Here is a 19,439-nt window from a genome sequence, read left to right on the forward strand (position 1 = left end):
GCAAGTCCACCCCCTTGCAATAAAGACAAATTCTTAATTGCTTATTGTATCTCCATGCCAATTTCTTGCATTCCTTTACAAGCATAGCATGTGCCTTTGAAATCAATAAATACTTTTAAAATGCATTCTGCTTTCCTATTCGTATGACCAAACTGAAAAACATCAAACAGTCTTGTAAATCAGTCCTCTTCACTGCCATATCCAATTACTTTCTGGAAGATCCTAAGGAATCTGATTCTACCACCTTTTTAGGTGGTGCACTCCAGATCTCAATAATCCTCTGCAGGACTGATGTGAATGCTAACTGTCTGAGGCCAGGAAGAGGCACATGCTTGAAGTCAATAGGCCTTTTCTCTGATGGTTGATTAAAAATTGGTCACTGACGTGTCAATTTGCCTGGAGCTGGTGCTGCACTGCAAATTCTCTCTCAGCTCATGTGAAACTCATCATTCACTGCATTTCATTACAAACACTTTTAAGCTGGGAATTTGTGTTGCAGATGTTTCGTCCCCTGTCTAGGTGACATCCTCAGTGCTTGGGAGTCTCCTAGGGGCTCAACAGGCTCGAAGCGTTTCTGTGATCTTTCCTCCGGCATTTGTAGTGGTTTGAATCTGCCACTTCCAGTTGTCAGTTCCAGCTGTCCGTTGCAGTGGCCGGTATGTTGGGTCCAGATCGATGTGCTTATTGATTGAATCTGTGGATGAATGCCATGCCTCTAGGAATTCCCTGGCTGTTCTGTTTGGCTTGTCCTATAATAGTAGTGTTATCCCAGTCGAATTCATGTTGCTGGTCATCTGCGTGTGTGGTTACTAAGGATAGCCGGTCGTGTCGTTTCGTGGCTAGTTGGTGTTCATGGATACGGATCGTTAGCTGTCTTCCTGTTTGTCCTATGTAGTGTTTTGTACTGTCCTTGCATGGGATTTTGTACACTACATTGGTTTTGCTCATGCTGGGTATCGGGTCCTTCGTCCTGGTGAGTTGTTGTCTGAGAGTGGCTGTTGGTTTGTGTGCTGTTATGAGTCCTAGTGGTCGCAGTAGTCTGGCTGTCAGTTCGGAAATGTTCTTGATGTATGGTAGTGTGGCTAGTCCTTTGGGTTGTGGCATGTCCTCATTCCGTTGTCTTTTCCTTAGGCATCTGTTGATGAAATTGCGGGGGTATCCGTTTTTGGCGAATACACTGTATAGGTGTTCTTCTTCCTCTTTTTGCAGTTCTGGTGTACTGCAGTGTGTTGTGGCTCTTTTGAATAGTGTCTTGATGCAACTTCTTTTGTGTGTGTTGGGGTGGTTGCTTTCGTAGTTTAGGACTTGGTCTGTGTGTGTGGCTTTCCTGTGTACCTTTGTGGTGAATTCTCCGTTCAGTGTTCTCTGTACCATCACGTCTAGGAATGGGAGTTGGTTGTCCTTTTCTTCCTCTCTAGTGAATCGGATTCCTGAGTGTGTGTTCTCTATTTCTGTGTTTTTAATGATTACAAAGGTGTCATCCACATATCTGACCCAGAGTTTGGGTTGAATTTGTGGTAAGACTGTTTGTTCTAACCTTTGTACTACCGCTTGTGCTGTGAGTCCAGAGATGGGTGAGCCCATGGGTATGCCGTTGATTTGTTCATATATTTGGTTGTTGAATGTGAAGTGTGTTGTGAGGCAAAGGTCCAGTAGTTTGAGTATGCCGTCTTTGTTGATAGGTTCAATGTCCTGTTGTCTGTTCTGTATGTCCAGCAGGTTGGCTATTGTTTCTCTGGCTAGGGTTTTGTCGATAGAGGTGAACAGTGCTGTTACATCGAATGAGACCATGGTTTCTTCCTTGTCTATGTGTATATTTCTGATGATGTCCAAGAATTCCTGTGTTGACTGTATAGAGTGTCTGGATCCGCTGATCAGGTGTTTCAGTTTCTGCTGTAGTTCTTTAGCCAGTTTGTGAGATGGTGTCCCTGGTAGTGATACTATGGATCTGAGTGGGATGTCTGGTTTGTGCACTCCAGGGACACCAACACATACAAAAGAAGTTGCATCAAGACACTATTCAAAAGAGCCACAACACACTGCAGCACACCAGAACTGCAAAAAGAGGAAGAAGAACACCTATATAGTGTATTCGCCAAAAACGGATACCCCTGCAATTTCATCAACAGATGCCTAAGGGAAAGACAACGGAATGAGGACATGCCACAACCCAAAGGACTAGCCACACTACCATACATCAAGAGCATTTCCGAACTGACAGCCAGACTACTGCGACCACTAGGACTCATAACAGCACACAAACCAACAGCCACTCTCAGTCAACAACTCACCAGAACGAAGGACCCGATACCCAGCATGAGCAAAACCAATGTAGTGTACAAAATCCCATGGAAGGACAGTACAAAACACTACATAGGACAAACAGGAAGATAGCTAACGGTCCACATCCATGAACACCAACTAGCCACGAAACAACACGACCATCTATCCTTAGTAGCCACACACGCAGATGACAAGCAACATGAATTCGACTGGGATAACACTACTATTATAGGACAAGCCAAACAGAGAACAGCCAGGGAATTCCTAGAGGCATGGCATTCATCCACAGATTCAATCAATCAATCAATAAGCACATCGATCTGGACCCAACATACCGGCCACTGCAGCGGACAGCTGGAACTGACAACCGGAAGTGGCAGATTCAAACCACTACAAATGCTGGAGGAAAGATCACAGAAGCGCTTCACAGGAGGCTCCCAAGCACTGAGGATGTCACCTAGACAGGGGACAAAACGGCTGCAACACAAATTCCCAGTTCGGCGAACAGAACCACAACAACGAGCACCCGAGCTACAAATCTTCTCACAAACTTTGAACACTTTTAAGAAATCGTCACATTAATAGATACTCCTAGGCAGCTGAGAGATAACTGCCCAACCCATAGTGAAGCAACTTAGTCTAGTACAGTGCATGGAAAACAGTTAGAAAAAATGTTACAGCATTGCATTCAATTATTCTTTAGAACAGCAGGACCCACTGTTCCATGCAGCACATGATGTAGCATGAAACTACAGAAAAGGAGCATTAAGCAGCAAAGGCATAACATAAAATCAATTCCCTTCAGAAAACACGTACTTAGTTAGAAATTATTCTTAAACTTTATGTATAAAATGGGCAATAGGAAAGCATTCAGAAATGATGCACACAAACCTGGTCATCAGCAATGGCTTTTGCAAACCGGGGACAGTCTAAATGCAGGTAAATATCAGTCAGTTGATCCAAAAGCTTCTTTGGTTCAAAACCATATTTTTCTGGATTCTCTACCTTTAGGTCACGACACTTAGGTCCACACAGTTGTTGCAGGTTAAAGTTTAACATGGCAGCTAGGCGCGGGCCAAGTTCCTGCAATGAACAAGAAAAAAAAATCAACAGCATGTTCCTGAAATACTGTTTTGCAAAGCTTAATAGAGAGATTCCAATGAAATCTCATCAATGATCAAACAATTTTCTGTATATCTTACACTTCCTGCCAAAAGCAAGAGAAACAATGAACAAAAGAAAATAAAAGTGCACTAGTGAGCACCGATAAAAATGGTAATTTTAGTTATCACCCTGCACAGAGACAAAAAAAAAAATCAGATCCTGGTTAAGACAGTTGCCTCTTTCACTCCTAAACACAGATGTTTTTGTTACCTCGATCATGGAACCTGCATAATTTTATCCTTCACGAAAGTGATCTGCTAAAACAGGTTTACAACATCCATGTTTGATCTAGCAGGAAAGCAAATACAATGGGATTGAGTGTAATCTCAAGACATTCTATTTGCCCATGCACCCTCTTTTCAAATCTGAATGATCATGTTTAGCATCTAGCAAATTCAAACACACACACAGAGACACACACAGAGAGACACACACAGAGAGACACACACAGAGAGACACACACAGAGAGACACACACAGAGAGACACACACAGAGAGACACACACAGAGAGACACACACAAATGGACAACAGTTTGCCTGAAGCAAAGTAAATCTTGACCACTACTCAGAAGTGAGATACAACTAAGACCCACAAAACATTTATTAGCAATGGCAGATTAAAAAGGTGGAAGAATCACTAGATAATGTACTCACAGGTCTAAGGAAAGGTTTTTGTACTTGTTTGGTGAGATAATGAAACATATCCACTGTTTCTGCGCCTAGAGCAAGGTACGAGCGGGAGACACGCTCATCCTGTGTCAGCTGTGACTGCCGGCTTTGTTGCTGATCCTTTGAAAATAAAAAACATTGAATAACTTGAGAGGTCCATTAAACTGTGGAATTTATTTTATTTCAGTATATCATCTACATGAACAACAGTACTCACTCAATTCTTCAGAAAAATTAGAAGCTCATTTTAATAGCTAATTTGGAATTGTGTGAAAAATAAAAATAAAATAATAGCCCATTATTAACTCTCAGCGTAAAAAAAAATCATGCAGACCAACAGTGGACTGATGAGGAAGGAGAATCAAACAGCCCAAACACTGGCCATTTAGCCCAAAGACTCTGCATGTTCCTTTTTCTATATGACAGCAATCCTGAAAAGCAGCAAAATTCCAGTTTTGCGGCACGGTGGCACAGTGGTTAGCACTGCTGCCTCACAGTGCCAGAGACCCGGGTTCAATTCCCGCCTCAGGCAATTGACTATGTGGAGTTTGCACATTCTCCCCGTGGCTGCGTGGGTTTCCTCTGGGTGCTCTGGTTTCCTCACACAGTCCAAAAATGTGCAGGTTAGGTGAATTGGCCATGCTAAATTGCCCGTAGTGTTAGGTGAAGGGGTAAATATAGGGGAATGGGTCTGGGTGGGTTGCGCTTTGGTGGGTTAGTGTGGACTTGTTGGGCCGAAGGGCCTGTTTCCACACTAAGTCATCTAATCTAATCTAAAAACATTTGAGAGTTTATAAGTTTTTACAGATCTGCAGTGATTCGGAAACGTGTGTTATGCACATAGTTTGGGACATTTTATTACCCAAAAGTATTTTTGGTTTTCTACCAGAAAAGGGTTTGTTACTTGCATATAGTTGCACAAATAATGGGCATCCAGCTATGCAAATACAGATTGTTACCTTATTCTTGAATTTCGAGATGCTGCTTTTAAGCATCCTGGAATTACAGATGGCTTTTGTCTCATCCCTATTTCTCCCTTTTTTTTTTAGCTTTAACAAAGGGTCAGTTAGACTCGAAACGTCAGTTCTTTTGTCTCCTTATAGATGCTGCCAGCACTGCTGAGATTTTCCAGCATTTTCTCTTTTAGTTTCAGATTCCAGCATCCGCAGTAATTTGCTTTTATTTTGTCTCATCTTTCTCTGGCCAGCAGACCGGATCCAATACCAGTACTTCTTCAAAGTAACTAGAGAGCACATTAAGCAAGATGCACACTCACCCTGGGCAATGAGTCCCAGCGCTCTTTGTTCTTCATTTCTTCTTGTACCTCATGGATGCGTTTGAGAGAATCCAGACTTTCATCCAGCAGATAGGTGGTGTCATTTATGAGCATATTGATGTAACGAACAAACTGCTTTCCTGAACTGCAAGTATAAAATGTATGCAGTGTAAATCAGGCTACAAAACAGATGCAAGCAGGAAAACTTTAAATTTAAATCAGGTTTTGTGAACACCACCACAAATAATTGCCTTTTTACATGGTACTTGGTGGTTACAATGAATCTATGGTTCTTTAGGTCATAGAGTCAAAAGAGATGTACAGCACGGAAACAGACCCTTTGGTCCAACTTGTCCATGACAACCACATATCCTTAATTAATCTAGTCCCATTTGCCAGCATTTGTCCCAATTCCTCTAAATCCTTCCTAATCATATACCCAGCCAGATGCCTTTTAAGTTGTAATTGCAGAGTATTCTCATACTAACATAATATTACACATAAAACTAGTTATTTTTTCAAAAAAAAAGGAATGTTAGATTGCATCAACTTACTTAAACTCTTCCATGAAGGTACCTTGATGTGCCACATTCTGCCATAGGCTCTTAAAGATTGTGCTGATGTGGTAACGGATAGTGAACTTGTCATAGAATTCACTGGTTGCTCCAGTATGTTCAACATCTGAGAAACAAATAACAGCACTTTTTGCTGCTGCATCCAAAATACTGAAGATACTATCTGCTTCAGTAACACAATAACAGTAATGTTATAAACAAAGCCCAGGCAAAAGATAACCTGATTAAAATGAGTGCAACTGGTGATGCTTAAACAGCACAAGTAGTTTACAAAGTTCCAAAGAAAATAAATTTCATTTTCCAAAATGCAGTAGCTAAAATGCTGTGTTACCTTCCAAATATTAAATTAGAATAAATTCTGACAATTAAGATAAACATCAATTTTTCCATATCATTTAAAAAATATGCACTGAAAATGAAGTGCAAATTAAATGAAAATTTCAAAAAGTTATTTGAACAATTCCTGGCATCTGCACTGTGATAATAACACTGATATTGTAACCTGCCTCTACTCCATAAAAAAAAGGGGCTAGTTTAGATCAGTTGGCTGGTCAGCTGGTTTGAGGTGCAGAATGAAGCCAACAGCATGGGTGCATGTCCCACACTTCATGACCCATGAAGAATTCTTCTTCTCAACTTCTCCCCTCCACTCTTTCTCTCTAACATAACAGTCTGTACTGTCTGGTGGGACTCTGTCGACTTTATTGTATATATCCCACTCCACCCAAACAGACCCACAACACAGCACTATATTTACTAAGGATGCCTATTTGTTTAAGGTACTAGAGGGTCACCAGCACCTGAGCAACCAGATCACAGCAGGAGCCCATGCTCCAGGAAAGGAATCGAGGGGGGTGTTTGAAAAAAGATCAGAACAAACAAACATTTCTATTGTGATAGGATCAATCCTTTCTCAACACTGGTGTTCTCCATCAACTTTCCACTACAAAGCCAGATATTAATCTTTGGCTTCAGTGCTCGATTTCCCATCACTAAAGAATTAACAATACTTGAAAAAACAGCATTCTTTAGCCTTTTAGTAAACTGGAAAAGATATAATCAACCCATCTTGCAGTGAAATGCTGTCTATGGTTATTAGCTGATCTACCACTAATGATTGTTTCCTCAATAAACAAAGCAAGGAGAATTTAGAAACACACATCACAGAGTCACAGAGCATCGAATAGACCCTTCGGTCCAACCAGTCCATGCCAAACATAATCCCAAACTAAACTAATCCCACCTGCCTGCTCCTGGCCCATTTCCCTCCAAACCTTCCCTCTTCATCATCATATCAAAATGTCATACAGGAATTTCTTATGTAACTCATGACCCATTCTTAGCTCCTTTATGCAGATCATCCAAAGTAAGTCCATTGTACATCAACCAGGTACTATATGATCTCCAAGTTAATTAATAAATAGGATGAACAACATACCTGTGTAAAACTTCATTAACGCAGGCACAAGCTGTTTCGTAGCCAATGGATGGTTCTCCATTATCTCATAGAATTTCTGTGTTCGAGGCTGAACTGCTGGATTTGTTACAAACATGACTTCTACCAGCTTGGCAATCAAGTAAGGATTTCGGATATAGTTCTGACTACAGATAAATACAACAAGGAAGGTCACAACGTCCTGAGTACAAGGTTCATATAAAACCTGAGGGGAATATCTGTAGAAGAATAAGCAATAAAATAAATTGCAAGAAAACCATCACTTGTAAAAGCTGGCACATAGTGTTTTCACAAACAGCAATATAATATTATTTGCTAGAGGCACAATGTTCCCAGCAAATGCAAACATATTATGACGGGCAGGCCATTCAGCCTGTCTGGCCTATTCCACTACTCAAGATGATCACGGTTGATATAATTGTAGCTTTAACTCCACATTTCCACTTACTCCCCAAAACCCATTGACTCCTTTGTTAATAAAGAATTTACTTGCCCCTTAAAAGTGTACAATGACTCAGCCTCCACCACTATCGGGAGAAAAAAAAAGAGTTCCAAAGTCTCCCAACCCTCAGAATAAAATCCTCCTCATTTCAGTCTTAACCAGGAGACTCCTTATCTTTAAACTGTATCCCCATATAGGGCAAAAGTGCTTTGAGAATCCATATTGTGAAGTCCTCCCAGGATTTTGCATGTTTTGATAAGATCACATCAGAAGAAAATTTTAAATTAACCTTTTCACTCTGCAGCATGAAAGCAGCAACCAGAAAGTGGAATTGAGAACAAGATGCTTATGTCACTGATGCTCATGGTCACTTGTTGACTTACAGGGAGATGACAACAATAAAGCAGATAAAATCCAATGCTGCAGTGGGGTGGTGTGTTTTGTTGCAAGACAGTCAGCGAAACAAGTGAAGGTAGTTCCAGAAAGAATGCTGCCATGTGCTGAATTTACCAGGATACAGTGAGCATAACAAATTACCTTGGGCTCTGTGGTTTAAGAGTGGCCAGAAACAATATTGGCTGGTGGCTGTTCAAATTTCAATTAGTATACAAGTTACAGTATACAGACAGAACAAAACAAGTTACATTCAGGCTTTACAACAAATTGATCGATTACAGTTACTACTCATTAAAGAAATATAACTTTCAAAGATTTTGTGCCAATGCCAACGCAATAATGTAACTAACAGGCAAAATCTTAGGGCTACGTTAAACAGTACTGAGAGACAAAATCCTGACTCCTGACATGTTTCAAATGTGATTTAGATAAATCCTAACAAAAAAAAACTTAACTGAACAATAGCATTTAGTACCCCTAAATAAATTCGAACAGCACATCTTTAGGGTAGGTGGGGTGGGGAAGCACAATCGCTATGCCTTGCTTCAAAGTGGAACCATGTGTAAGCAACTTTGCCCCATTAAGATCACATGTACTAGTACTCTGCTGGCAAACTGTATAAATAGGAACACCCTGAGTCAATTTGAAGATAACTCTTCTCACAACCAGGGGAACAGCTCACACCATCACAATCTGAAAACATGCTTTAAAATAATTGGCATTTCTGCCACCTTCAAAAACAACTACTTTTGACAATGATATGCACTAAATTCAAGATTTTGACTTGTACAGAGAGAATCATACACACTGACATGAATTCCATTTACCACCCCATAAGAAAAAGAACAGGAAATGACATCACTGCAGGAACTGTCATCACTACAGGAAATGTCACAAACCCAAGGAAAACTAAACACAAAAAGCAGGCCATACCACCAGTGCTTCATCTAGAGGTTCACTGATGATGTTACCTAGTATGGTGACAAAATGTCTGAAAACAAATTTTCCAGCCCAGTGAGCAAACCTACATCTAAAACCTCAAACTGAGCTACTAATCTTCTCAATCATACAAACTTAGTTTAGTTGAGAACAGTGTTGGGCCAAATGCTCCTAGATCAGTGTTAGTGCTTCGCACTTTAGGTTTATCAACCTTGCATGAAAAGAGTTTGTTTTAATCCGTGCCCAGGTGATGATAAATCAGCCAAGGATTAACGTATCGCTACTCCTGTTGAAATTACTTTTACTTACTGTACAATAAACAGCAAAAATTCTGCAATATCTTCTAAATAGAATTCAGGCAATGCTGCAAACACCTTGGGGATCTCTGGATTAAGGGGCAGTGTCATGCTGTGAGGAGAAAGAAAAACATTCAGCAATCCTGTAGTTAGTCAACAGTAAAAGAAACCATAGAAGTCAACACTTATCTGATTAGTATTAGTTTGATTGTTAGAATAAAACTGACCGGAGTTAATGTGGTTTCAAAAAAAGCAATATTACAGCTAGGTTGCTTCATTCACGGATCTCAAAGTGAATAGTGTAGGAACAGAAAAATAGGTGATATAGTGATAACATGGTCCAAATCCAAAGACTGCTGGAATGCAAACCACCTGCATTTCTAACTGGAAATAAAAATGGTCATCTCGACCAATTCTTAATGGCCATGAAGCTATTCGAAAGTAATTGACAAGGAGGAATGGCTGATGTGGGTAAAAGTTGACAAATTCATACACCAGCCAACTCAAAACTAACAGAATTAAGTGTTAGCATATCATGTGAATTTCTCTTTATGACTGCAATGGATTAACAGTATTTTTTGGATTTTAGCATTAGAATTTAGTAGTTTGTCTATGTAACAGTCAGTGCACAAAGACAATTTGCTTGTGCTACATGTGTCACAGTATTTTTATATAAAGGGGATACAAATCACATTAACAAGTAAAATAATCAAATTCTCTGCAAATGGAATAAAAGGGAACAAAAAAAAACAAATCAGCAAGGACTCCTGTGCAGGATTGTAACACAAATTCCTACTCTTCCCATTTTAGACAAGAGACACAGTGGCTCAGGTATTCTTCTCTTGTTCTCCATTATTTAAATTAATAGTTTGCCAATATAAGTTCTACAACTTCAATAAATGATGGGAGCAAACATTAGAAACATTAACCAGAATATTGGGACCAGGAATCATTACCAGGAATGATTAGGTATTAGGTTTATAAAGTGATCCACATCACAATTTCTTCTCTCTGAAAACAAGCATATAAACCTGCATTCGAGTTATACATCAGAGGAGGGTACACATGAATAAATTATACTTTCTTTGCACACCTACATCCAGGAAGATAATGGATCAAAGCCATTCTAATGTCTAACAGATAGAAATATTCTTGCAATCTGTGATGATAGTGTAAAAGAAAAGTAGAACACTTACTCTGGGTAGCGTGGATCAACCAGACGAAAGATCAGTTGAATTAATGTGCCATAAAACTGGAGGCATCTTCTCAACAGATTCTCATCTAATAAACCAGCATCAGCACATGCTTTGCTCCGCACCAATTTCTAGGTGTAAAATAGAGAATAGATCAATACAAACGGAAAATCATCCCCAACTAAAATGCCTTTTCAGTCAAAAGCAAAAAGTAGGCAATGTTTTAATGTTTGAGTCAGATATCATCTTATACACTACATGTGCAGCATGTACACCCTTTTGCTACCAAATGTTTGTTTATATGGGATTAATAAATAGTTAAATATGGAATGGTACTTGAAGAATTCACTAGGTGGAACAGTGTGAAAGGTCCACACAAGCTGATGATCTGCTCCAAAAGAATACATTTCTCACTGGAGAATTCATGCATTAAAATGATGTGGGTTTTGAATTTGGCATTTAATGTTCTGGTAGGATGAAGATCCACTGAGTTAGCACACTAGAGATCAAGTCCCATTATCCCTGGAATCAATGTGAAAAAATTTAGTGTAACTATCTGAAGTCCCCAATTTACGTGACTGACAAACCCAGGTTAAACGAAAATGCTTACCAGGTTTTTTTTAAAAAAGAAAAAAAACTATTCATTGCAAACAAATTGCCTTCAAGTTTAAAAAAAATGCTAACTCTACAACTTAAAATCTCAAGGTTTAAAAATACAGGGAAACACAATAGCGCCAGTCAAAATACAATGGGTTGCTTCCTTTTGCTTTGATTCTTTGATGTTGACAAAAAGGTTCAGTCGATATTCAACCTTTCACTCATTAGTTGAAAATTCATTATTTCAATAGCTAAGTTAGATTACTTACAGTGTGGAAACAGGCCCTTCAGCCCAACAAGTCCACACCGACCCTCCGAAGAGCAACCCACCCAGACACATTCCCCTACACCTAACACTACGGGCAATTTAGCATGGCCAATTCACCGGAGGAAACTGAAGCACCTGGAGGGGACCCACGCAGACACGGGGAGAATGTGCAAACTCCACACAGACAGTTGCCTGAGGCAGGAATTGAACCCAGGTCTCTGGTGCTGTGAGGCAGCAGTGCTAACCACTGAGTGACCAGGCCATCCCGATATCTGAACGATATTTTATTCCTCTTTCAACTGGGGATTTGCTGATCAAGGTGAAAGGGATTGAGCATTACTGGAGACTTTCCGATACTTCCACACAGGTGAGGGTGTGTGTGTTTTGGTGCTCTCTTTCCAAATAGATTTTGCTGTTGTACACAAGCCAAACCTGATCAGGAGCTGGTTAAAACATTGTTTTTCTGCTTTTGTTCTTTGTTCTGGGAAAAGCCAACATTTGTATATAACAAGTGTTTCAGTGAACATAATTTTTAAAACAGCAGCCATCTATTTGTTCAGTCTCTGGTTTAAAACAATAACTTAATTTTGAACTATTCAACTACAAAACAAAGAAAAAATGTTGTCTATACAATAGCGAATACAATTTCAGGTCACTTTTCAGTGCAGTACTGATTGAGTACTACATTATTAGGCATGCTAGCTATTAGACTAGATCTTAATAGCTGAATTCTCAATGGACAGACAAATTTTTGCCAACACTAAGTCACAGATCATCTGGCCATTTACTGTTTTTGGGACCAGGGACCACACCGTACAAAAATTGTTTGCTGAATTTCAACACTGACTATAGCTAAAATATACATTTTCTACTGTGAAGCATTTTGGGAGTTCAATAGCTGTAAAAGATTCTACATTAAAATGGAGATCTTCTGTAATTGGGAGTTAGTGTGATGTATTGTGTTATTTAAATATAACGATATTGCAGAATATTATGGAAACCCTATAGTGCAGAAAGAGGCCATTTGGCCCATCTAGTTGGCACCGACCCTCCACCTGTGGGACTGAGACACTAAACTGGAGCAAATGGTAGAAAGGCCTGCAGACACAGGGAGAATGTGCAAACTCCATATAGACAACGCTGGAATCGAACAGGAGTGCCTGTGCTGTGAAACAGTAATACTACAGTATGCAACTACAGTAACTGAACTTACAAACAACAATGAATAGTTCAAAATGATAGTTCAAAAGTTGCTTACGAATTACAAATGGATTTACTTAATGTTTTAATTATGCAGTGCAAATAACAGTGAAATGAGAATCTGGTTTAACTGTTAAATTATTTGAAATTTGCAGTTTTGTACTTTGCATTTTGGAAGCAAACCAATTCAAGTATTTGTCTTCTTATGACTGCCCCCATGCAACCAACAAATTTTAATACTACACATTTACAGAGTCAAACACAAGACTGACCTCAAAATTTTGTTATGATACTGCCATACACACACATTTATTAAGAAGCTTTTTAATCTGTTTTAATGGTTCAATCTCAGGTTTATCTCCAATGTCAAAAAGTAGGACAAAGTCAGAATTAAAATGTTAAAAATCCAAGAAACCAGCATCAACATGTACTTCATTTTAAGATTGTGTGCTGCCATTTAGCACTGGACTGACAGAATCCTTTTTTTTCAAAATCAAAATAGACATTTCAGACCTAGAGAACTTGGTTAAAACCTAAAGGCAAAAGATTCCATGGTTTTGAATAGTAAATTTTACTATCCAAAATTAGAACAGTAATATAACTTACAATACAACTAACACAATCATTAACTTGGTCAATGAGAAACAGACTGATTGAACATCTGACAGGCAATGTGATCAAGGCAGTCTCTCAGACGAGGAGAAAGTGAGGTCTGCAGATGCTGGAGATCAAAGTTGAAACTTTATTGCTGGAACAGCACAGCAGGTCAGGCAGCATCCAGGGAACAGGAGATTCTTCATTCCTGAAGAAGGGCCTGTGCCCGAAGCATCGAATCTCCTGTTCCCTGGATGCTGCCTGACCTGCTGTGCTGTTCCAGCAATAAAGTTTCAAGTCTCTCAGACGTCTCAGCAACTCTTCCTGTCTTAATAGGTCATCAAATCTCATTTAACTTCACTTGTGTCAATAAGGCCTTGAATCTCCTTTTCAAGAGACGTTCCATCATAAACTACCTCAATGACTCCTCCCATTCTGATCAATGTCTTTTCTCCGCTGCATCTCCAACCACCATCCCCTCACCACCCCCACTCCTCTCCAATCCCATGGACTCCAACACTACACTAGTACTCATTCACAAGTACAAGTACCAACTATTCATTCACAAGCAGCTGCACTAACCTAAAACTGCTCCTTGGTTTTCTTTGAATTCTACTCTTGTTCAATTGCATCCAGCAAATGCAGCCTCCTGGCTTTTCAACCCTACTCTCAAATGGTGTATTTCATGTTGATGATCAGTCCATTCATGTCACTGCACAATGGTTCAGCAGGACTGAACCATTTGTGTCACACAGCTTCTTCTGAGAACCACCGATTACAAGTCTTCCTGAGCCCTCAATAAACAGAGCTATCCAACTACTCTAAGACCTTTGACCCCTCAGTACACAAAACCCATGCAGTTCAGTTGTCATGTGCAACACAGTTAACAACAGTATTGCTTCTGTTCTTGTCTGTATCCTTCAACTAACCAACCATTGAACCTCTCTTCAGCGACTCCCAAACTGTCCTGCAATATTCCCAATGGCCTTGCAATAAGTCCTTTGCTTATTGCTAGATAGAACTGAATGTTGCCTTCCAGCAACTCTTGGAATTGCTTGTTCCATAAACGTTACTAGTCATAGATTGCTGGCTTGTTTCGTACCAACAAAACACAAATAGAGGATTTTGTTACACAACACAGCTCACCACAGCACTTTAATGTTACTCTTAATGACAATTCAATAACTTCTTTTACCAGGCTCCACTTAAGGGTTTATTCAACGGATGTTCCAAAATTTATAATAACAGTTTTCAAGATCATGAAATACTGCCAAGCTAATTTAGCTACAAAAAAATACGAATGGACTGATCACCAACATGAAATATACACCATTTTTTATTGGGAGAAAGTGAGGACTGTCGATCAGAGTCAAAGAGTGTGGTGCTGGAAAAGCACAGCCGGTCAGACAGCATCGGAGCAGGAGAATCGACATTTCGGACAAAAGCTCTTCATCAAGAATCAGGAATTCCTGGTGAAGGGCTTACGCCCGAAACATAGATTCTCCTGCTCCTTGGATGCTGCCTGACTGGCTGTGCTTTTCTGGCACCATACTCTGACTATTTTTTTAAATGTCTGAATTCACTCTATAATTGTTGGTGTTACGTTTAAATTAATAGTACATGCTGTCAATGGTAAATGGCATGCAATGCATAGATTTTCTTCATGGCTGTAGTCACTCTCAAATCCCTATAAAACGCCACTCAACATTACGGGTGCAATGCATGCACATTTCAGGACTTGAATTTTCGAAAGGAAAATCAAACTTCAGGGTTGGCAGTGGGTGATGGAAAGGGAGGGACTGTTTTCAAAGTCAAGAGAAAAATCACTTTCTACCAATTCATCACCAAAAGAACTCCTAGAATACGTAACTGGAAATGAGTAAAGTATGATTTGTCTTTCAAAAGGTCCTTAACTTTTATGACAACATGGCACGTGTTCTAAACAAAGGCTTGTCCTTGCCTCAACATGTCCTGAGGCTTCATCCTGAGCCATTTTATTGGCCGTTTTTGTCAATGGTGGTTCACCATTGCTTTTCATTCTCAGTTGCAGGAAGAGGCAGCAGATTTCAAATGTACCTGAGCCAGACCAACCACCAAGTCCCTGCCCTTGGCACTATTCAGCCAAGCAAGCCAAATCAGCCTCCAAAGTTATGTTGATGCAAGAGCAAGAAGTAGATAGATTCATCATTTCTTTATGTGGAATCCAAACAGGCTAGAAAACAAAATAATTGGTGCCAAGATTGCATCATTACCTGCAATAATTCTTACACACCTTCAATTGAGTCTTGCATCGTTTCAACATCTCCCTGTGTCTGCTTGCCAATGGAGAATCCTTCCACTGACTTTCACTATTTTTCAGTTCCTCCACAGTCCTATAAAATAGGAAAAGAAAAAAAAGTCAATATAAACCTTAACTGAACTAGAAAAAAAGCTCACTGACCCAAGGAGATCAACAAGTATTATTACACATTATTAGCAGAACATTGTATCACATTTATGGTTTCAGCTTGCCTCTACAGTCTCTAAATGGGAACCATGCTAAACGATGAGCTTACACTAGTCTCTCTCAAACCACATATTTTTATGCACTTAAAACTTCCACGAGCAGACTAATAGATTATCAAACTGTCTACTTCTCCATAAAGCTCCACGAAAGGCAAAAATATAATCCACTTTTGCAATCCCTTCCTACCGGTTGAGATCTCGAATAGCTCGTAATCTTCTTATATATCGGCGGCAACTTGGCAAGATAGCAAGATGGTGTGCATGTAAGGTCAGGAAGAAGCATTCTGTAGGGAACTTTGGCTCAGCAAACTTAGACTGATCATCTGTTTAGATTAAAAAGAAAATATGTAAAGATTGTGAAAATAAGTTAAGTTAAAGAACGCAGCTTAAAATACACACCTAAGATAGACAGTTGCAGAAGGGGAAAAGAAAAGTTGCACACTAAATATTTCTAATGTACTTACTGAGTTCAGAAAGCCAGCTTTTAATGTCTTCCATTGAGGCTTTCACACGTGTCTCATCAGACAGTATGTTGATGCGACACTTTGGGTGGAAAATGTACATTGGGTCAACAGTTTCTAGCTTGATCTTTGTGCTCAGTTGCTGCAGCACCCACAAAAAATTCAACATGAACCCATCCGTTGATACCAGTCGGTCATCTGTCTATTTAAAATAATTTTTACATTGTAAAAATACTGTACTTATCATTGAGTTTTCGATTACAATTATGAAATTAGATACTTTTTAAATGGGCAAAATACTCTAAATATTTTTAAATTCTTTTGTGGGACATGAGCATCGCTGACAAGGCCGGTGTTTATTGTTCATCCAAAATCAATCTCGAGAACAGGATTCTGATAAAAAGCTTCAAAATACTACACTCTCATTTTCTAAATCTCAGGTGTTCGATTGAAGATGCATGTCACAATATAAAATTGCACCTCAACTTTCTGAAAATCAACTGAAAAAAATTGAAGAGGCAGATTTCTCTGCTGCAATTTCTGCAAGAGGTCTGTGGAAGTCCCAGGGAAAATGACAATAGTGCACCAAATTTCAGGCATCCAGAGATCGACAGACGATGTCATTAACACCAGTAAGTGGTTTTATATTATCTCACTAATAAGGCAACCTGACAAGTGCCATGTCCATTGATCGCACACCTACCTGCATTTGTGCTTTCTTCATATTGCGATTTACCACTGCTGCCATGTAATTTAATGCAGACTCTCTAGTCTCACCGTTAAGTAAAATATTGTGCAAAATTTTGAAGAGATCAGTCTGCAAATCAAAATGCAAAAGGATATTACAAAGTTGGAAGGTGTCATTCAATCCACATTCAGTGAACCTCAGTAGTTAAATAAAACCAAGATGCAGGAGTAAAGGAGTATACTTGTCACTTGTTTGAAACTGCATCAGCAGATATCCTCAATTCAAAAGCTACAGGTGTAAAAACTTAAATGTTGGTTCAGAAAGCAATTGCACATGACCAATTGGAAAACACTGAATTCTGGAATTCAAACTTCAAAATGTGGATGCTTCTGATGTTAATGCTGATGAACTTGAAATGGTTGCCAGAATCAACTGTGCTCACCCAGCACATCATTTATTTAGTGGCCTTGCCTTGAACTAAACATTATTCAGCTGGGCATTCTTAAAATGTCTGACACGCAAAGCGGATGAACATAAATCATGGTTGGGAATGTGGATCTGGGATATCATAGCTATTCCAGAAATGTGGCTTAGGGATGAACAGGACTGGCAATTTCATGTTCCAGGGTATATATGCTATTGGAAAGATAGAAAGGGAGACAAGAGAGGAGGGAAGCAGCATTTTTGGTTAGGGATAACAATACAGCTGTACTGAGAGAGAACATTCCTGGGAGATTGTCCACAAAGTTATTTGGGTGGAAGTGAGATGATCACCTTTCTGGGATTGCGTGATAGACCCAATAGTCAGCAGGAAACTGAGAAGCAAATATGTAAGGAGATCTCAGGTGTCTGTAAAAATAATGGGGTTGCAATGGTAGGGGGTTTTAACTTTCCCAACATAGACTGGACTTGCACAGTGTTAAGGAGGAATTTGTTAAGTGTGTACAATAAAACTCTCTTATTGAATAGGTGGACGTACCAACTACAGAAGGAGCAATATTTGAGCTTGTGGAGGGAAATAAGCCAGGGCAAATGACTGAGTTGTAAGTGGAAACACACTTTGGGGCAAATAATCATAATACTTCTAGTTTTAAAAAGAATGATCAAACTGATCAAAAAGTTAAAGTTTAAATTGGAGTAAGGCCAATTTTGACAGTATTAGATAGGGACATTCAAAAATTGATTGGGGAGGCTATTTGCAGCTAAAGGGATAGTTGGGAAGTGGGAGATCTTGAAAAATTAGATAACAAGAGCTCAGAGACAGTATGTTCCTGTTAGTGTGAAGGGCAAGGTTGGTAGTTGTAGAAAATTTTAGATGACTAGAGAAATTGAGGCTCTGGTCAAGTAAAAGCATATGCTAAGTTTAGACAGCTGGTATTGAGTGAATCCCTACAATATAAGAGCAGTAGAAGTATACTTGCAGGGAAATTAGGAGGGCAAAAAGGGGATATGAGATAGCTTTGGAAAATAGAACTAAGAGATTCTATATGTACATCAAGGGGCAAAAGAGTTGCTAGGGAGAGAAGAGGGCCCCTTAAAGTTCAACATGGCCACCTATGTGTGGAACCACAAGAGATGGTCAAGATACTCAATGAACATTTCACATCGCTATTTACTGTGGAGAAGGACATGGTAGCTGGGGAACTTGGGGAAATAGTAATGCCTTGAAAAGAGTTCATGTTACAGAAGAGGTGGTGCGAGAGGTCTTAAACACAAAGGCAGAAAAATCCCAGGATCTGATCAGGTGTATCCCATGACATTATGGAAGGCAAGTGAAGAGATTAGAGATATTCTGGTGAGGTGCTGGAAGACCGGAGCTGGCCATTATGTGGTGCCATTATTTAAAAAAAAGCCAGGGAGCTTTAGACCAATGAGCCTAACATCAGTGGTGGCAAGTTGTTGAAGGGGATTCCGCAGGGCAGTATTTAAAAGCATTTTGAAAGGCAAGGACTGATTAAGGATAGTCAACATGGCTTTGTGCACAGGAAATCATATCTCACTGACTTGATTCAGCTTTCTGAAGAGGTGACAAAGATAATTATTGAAGGCAGAGCAGTGGATGCTGTCTATATGGACTCAGCAAACATTGTTTCAACGTTCTGCACTGATTAGTATGGTTAGATCGCACGGAATCAAAGAGAAGATTCTAAAGTAGCTTGGAGGAGGGAAACGAGGGTGGTGGTAGAGGGTTGCTTTTCAGGTTTGTGGAGATTTGTGACTTAGGTTTAAAGTGAAAGGGGAAAGATTTTAAAAGGACCTGAGGGGTAACTTTTTCCACGCAGAGGGTAATATGTGTGTGGAACAAGCTGCCAGAGGAAGTGTTGGAAGCAGGTACAGTTACAACATTTAAAAAGCATCTGGATAGGCAGATGAATAGGAAGGGTTTAGAAGGATATGGGCCATATGCTGGCAGATGGGACTAGGTCAGATTAGGATG

General features: G+C 39.6%; 1 protein-coding gene across 2 annotated transcripts in view; it reads right to left on the minus strand.

Moving 5' to 3' along the window:
• Positions 1-19,439, minus strand: part of ube4b (ubiquitination factor E4B, UFD2 homolog (S. cerevisiae)) — an 83,757-nt gene that overhangs the window by 11,538 nt on the left and 52,780 nt on the right. For both annotated transcript variants that reach the window (XM_043676206.2, XM_043676208.2), the window contains 11 exons: positions 17,018-17,131; positions 16,318-16,516; positions 16,041-16,176; positions 15,621-15,720; positions 10,693-10,820; positions 9,510-9,608; positions 7,406-7,641; positions 5,947-6,073; positions 5,393-5,537; positions 4,102-4,236; positions 3,175-3,366 (listed from right to left, as the gene is read on the minus strand). In XM_043676206.2, coding sequence (XP_043532141.1) covers positions 3,175-3,366; positions 4,102-4,236; positions 5,393-5,537; positions 5,947-6,073; positions 7,406-7,641; positions 9,510-9,608; positions 10,693-10,820; positions 15,621-15,720; positions 16,041-16,176; positions 16,318-16,516; positions 17,018-17,131 — 1,611 coding nt within the window. The remainder of the gene's footprint in view (positions 1-3,174; positions 3,367-4,101; positions 4,237-5,392; positions 5,538-5,946; positions 6,074-7,405; positions 7,642-9,509; positions 9,609-10,692; positions 10,821-15,620; positions 15,721-16,040; positions 16,177-16,317; positions 16,517-17,017; positions 17,132-19,439) is intronic.

Source organism: Chiloscyllium plagiosum, unplaced genomic scaffold (genome assembly GCF_037043375.1).
Source record: "Chiloscyllium plagiosum isolate Xiang-an unplaced genomic scaffold, Cpla_swu_hap1 HiC_scaffold_37, whole genome shotgun sequence".
Classification (NCBI taxonomy): Eukaryota; Metazoa; Chordata; class Chondrichthyes; order Orectolobiformes; family Hemiscylliidae; genus Chiloscyllium; species Chiloscyllium plagiosum.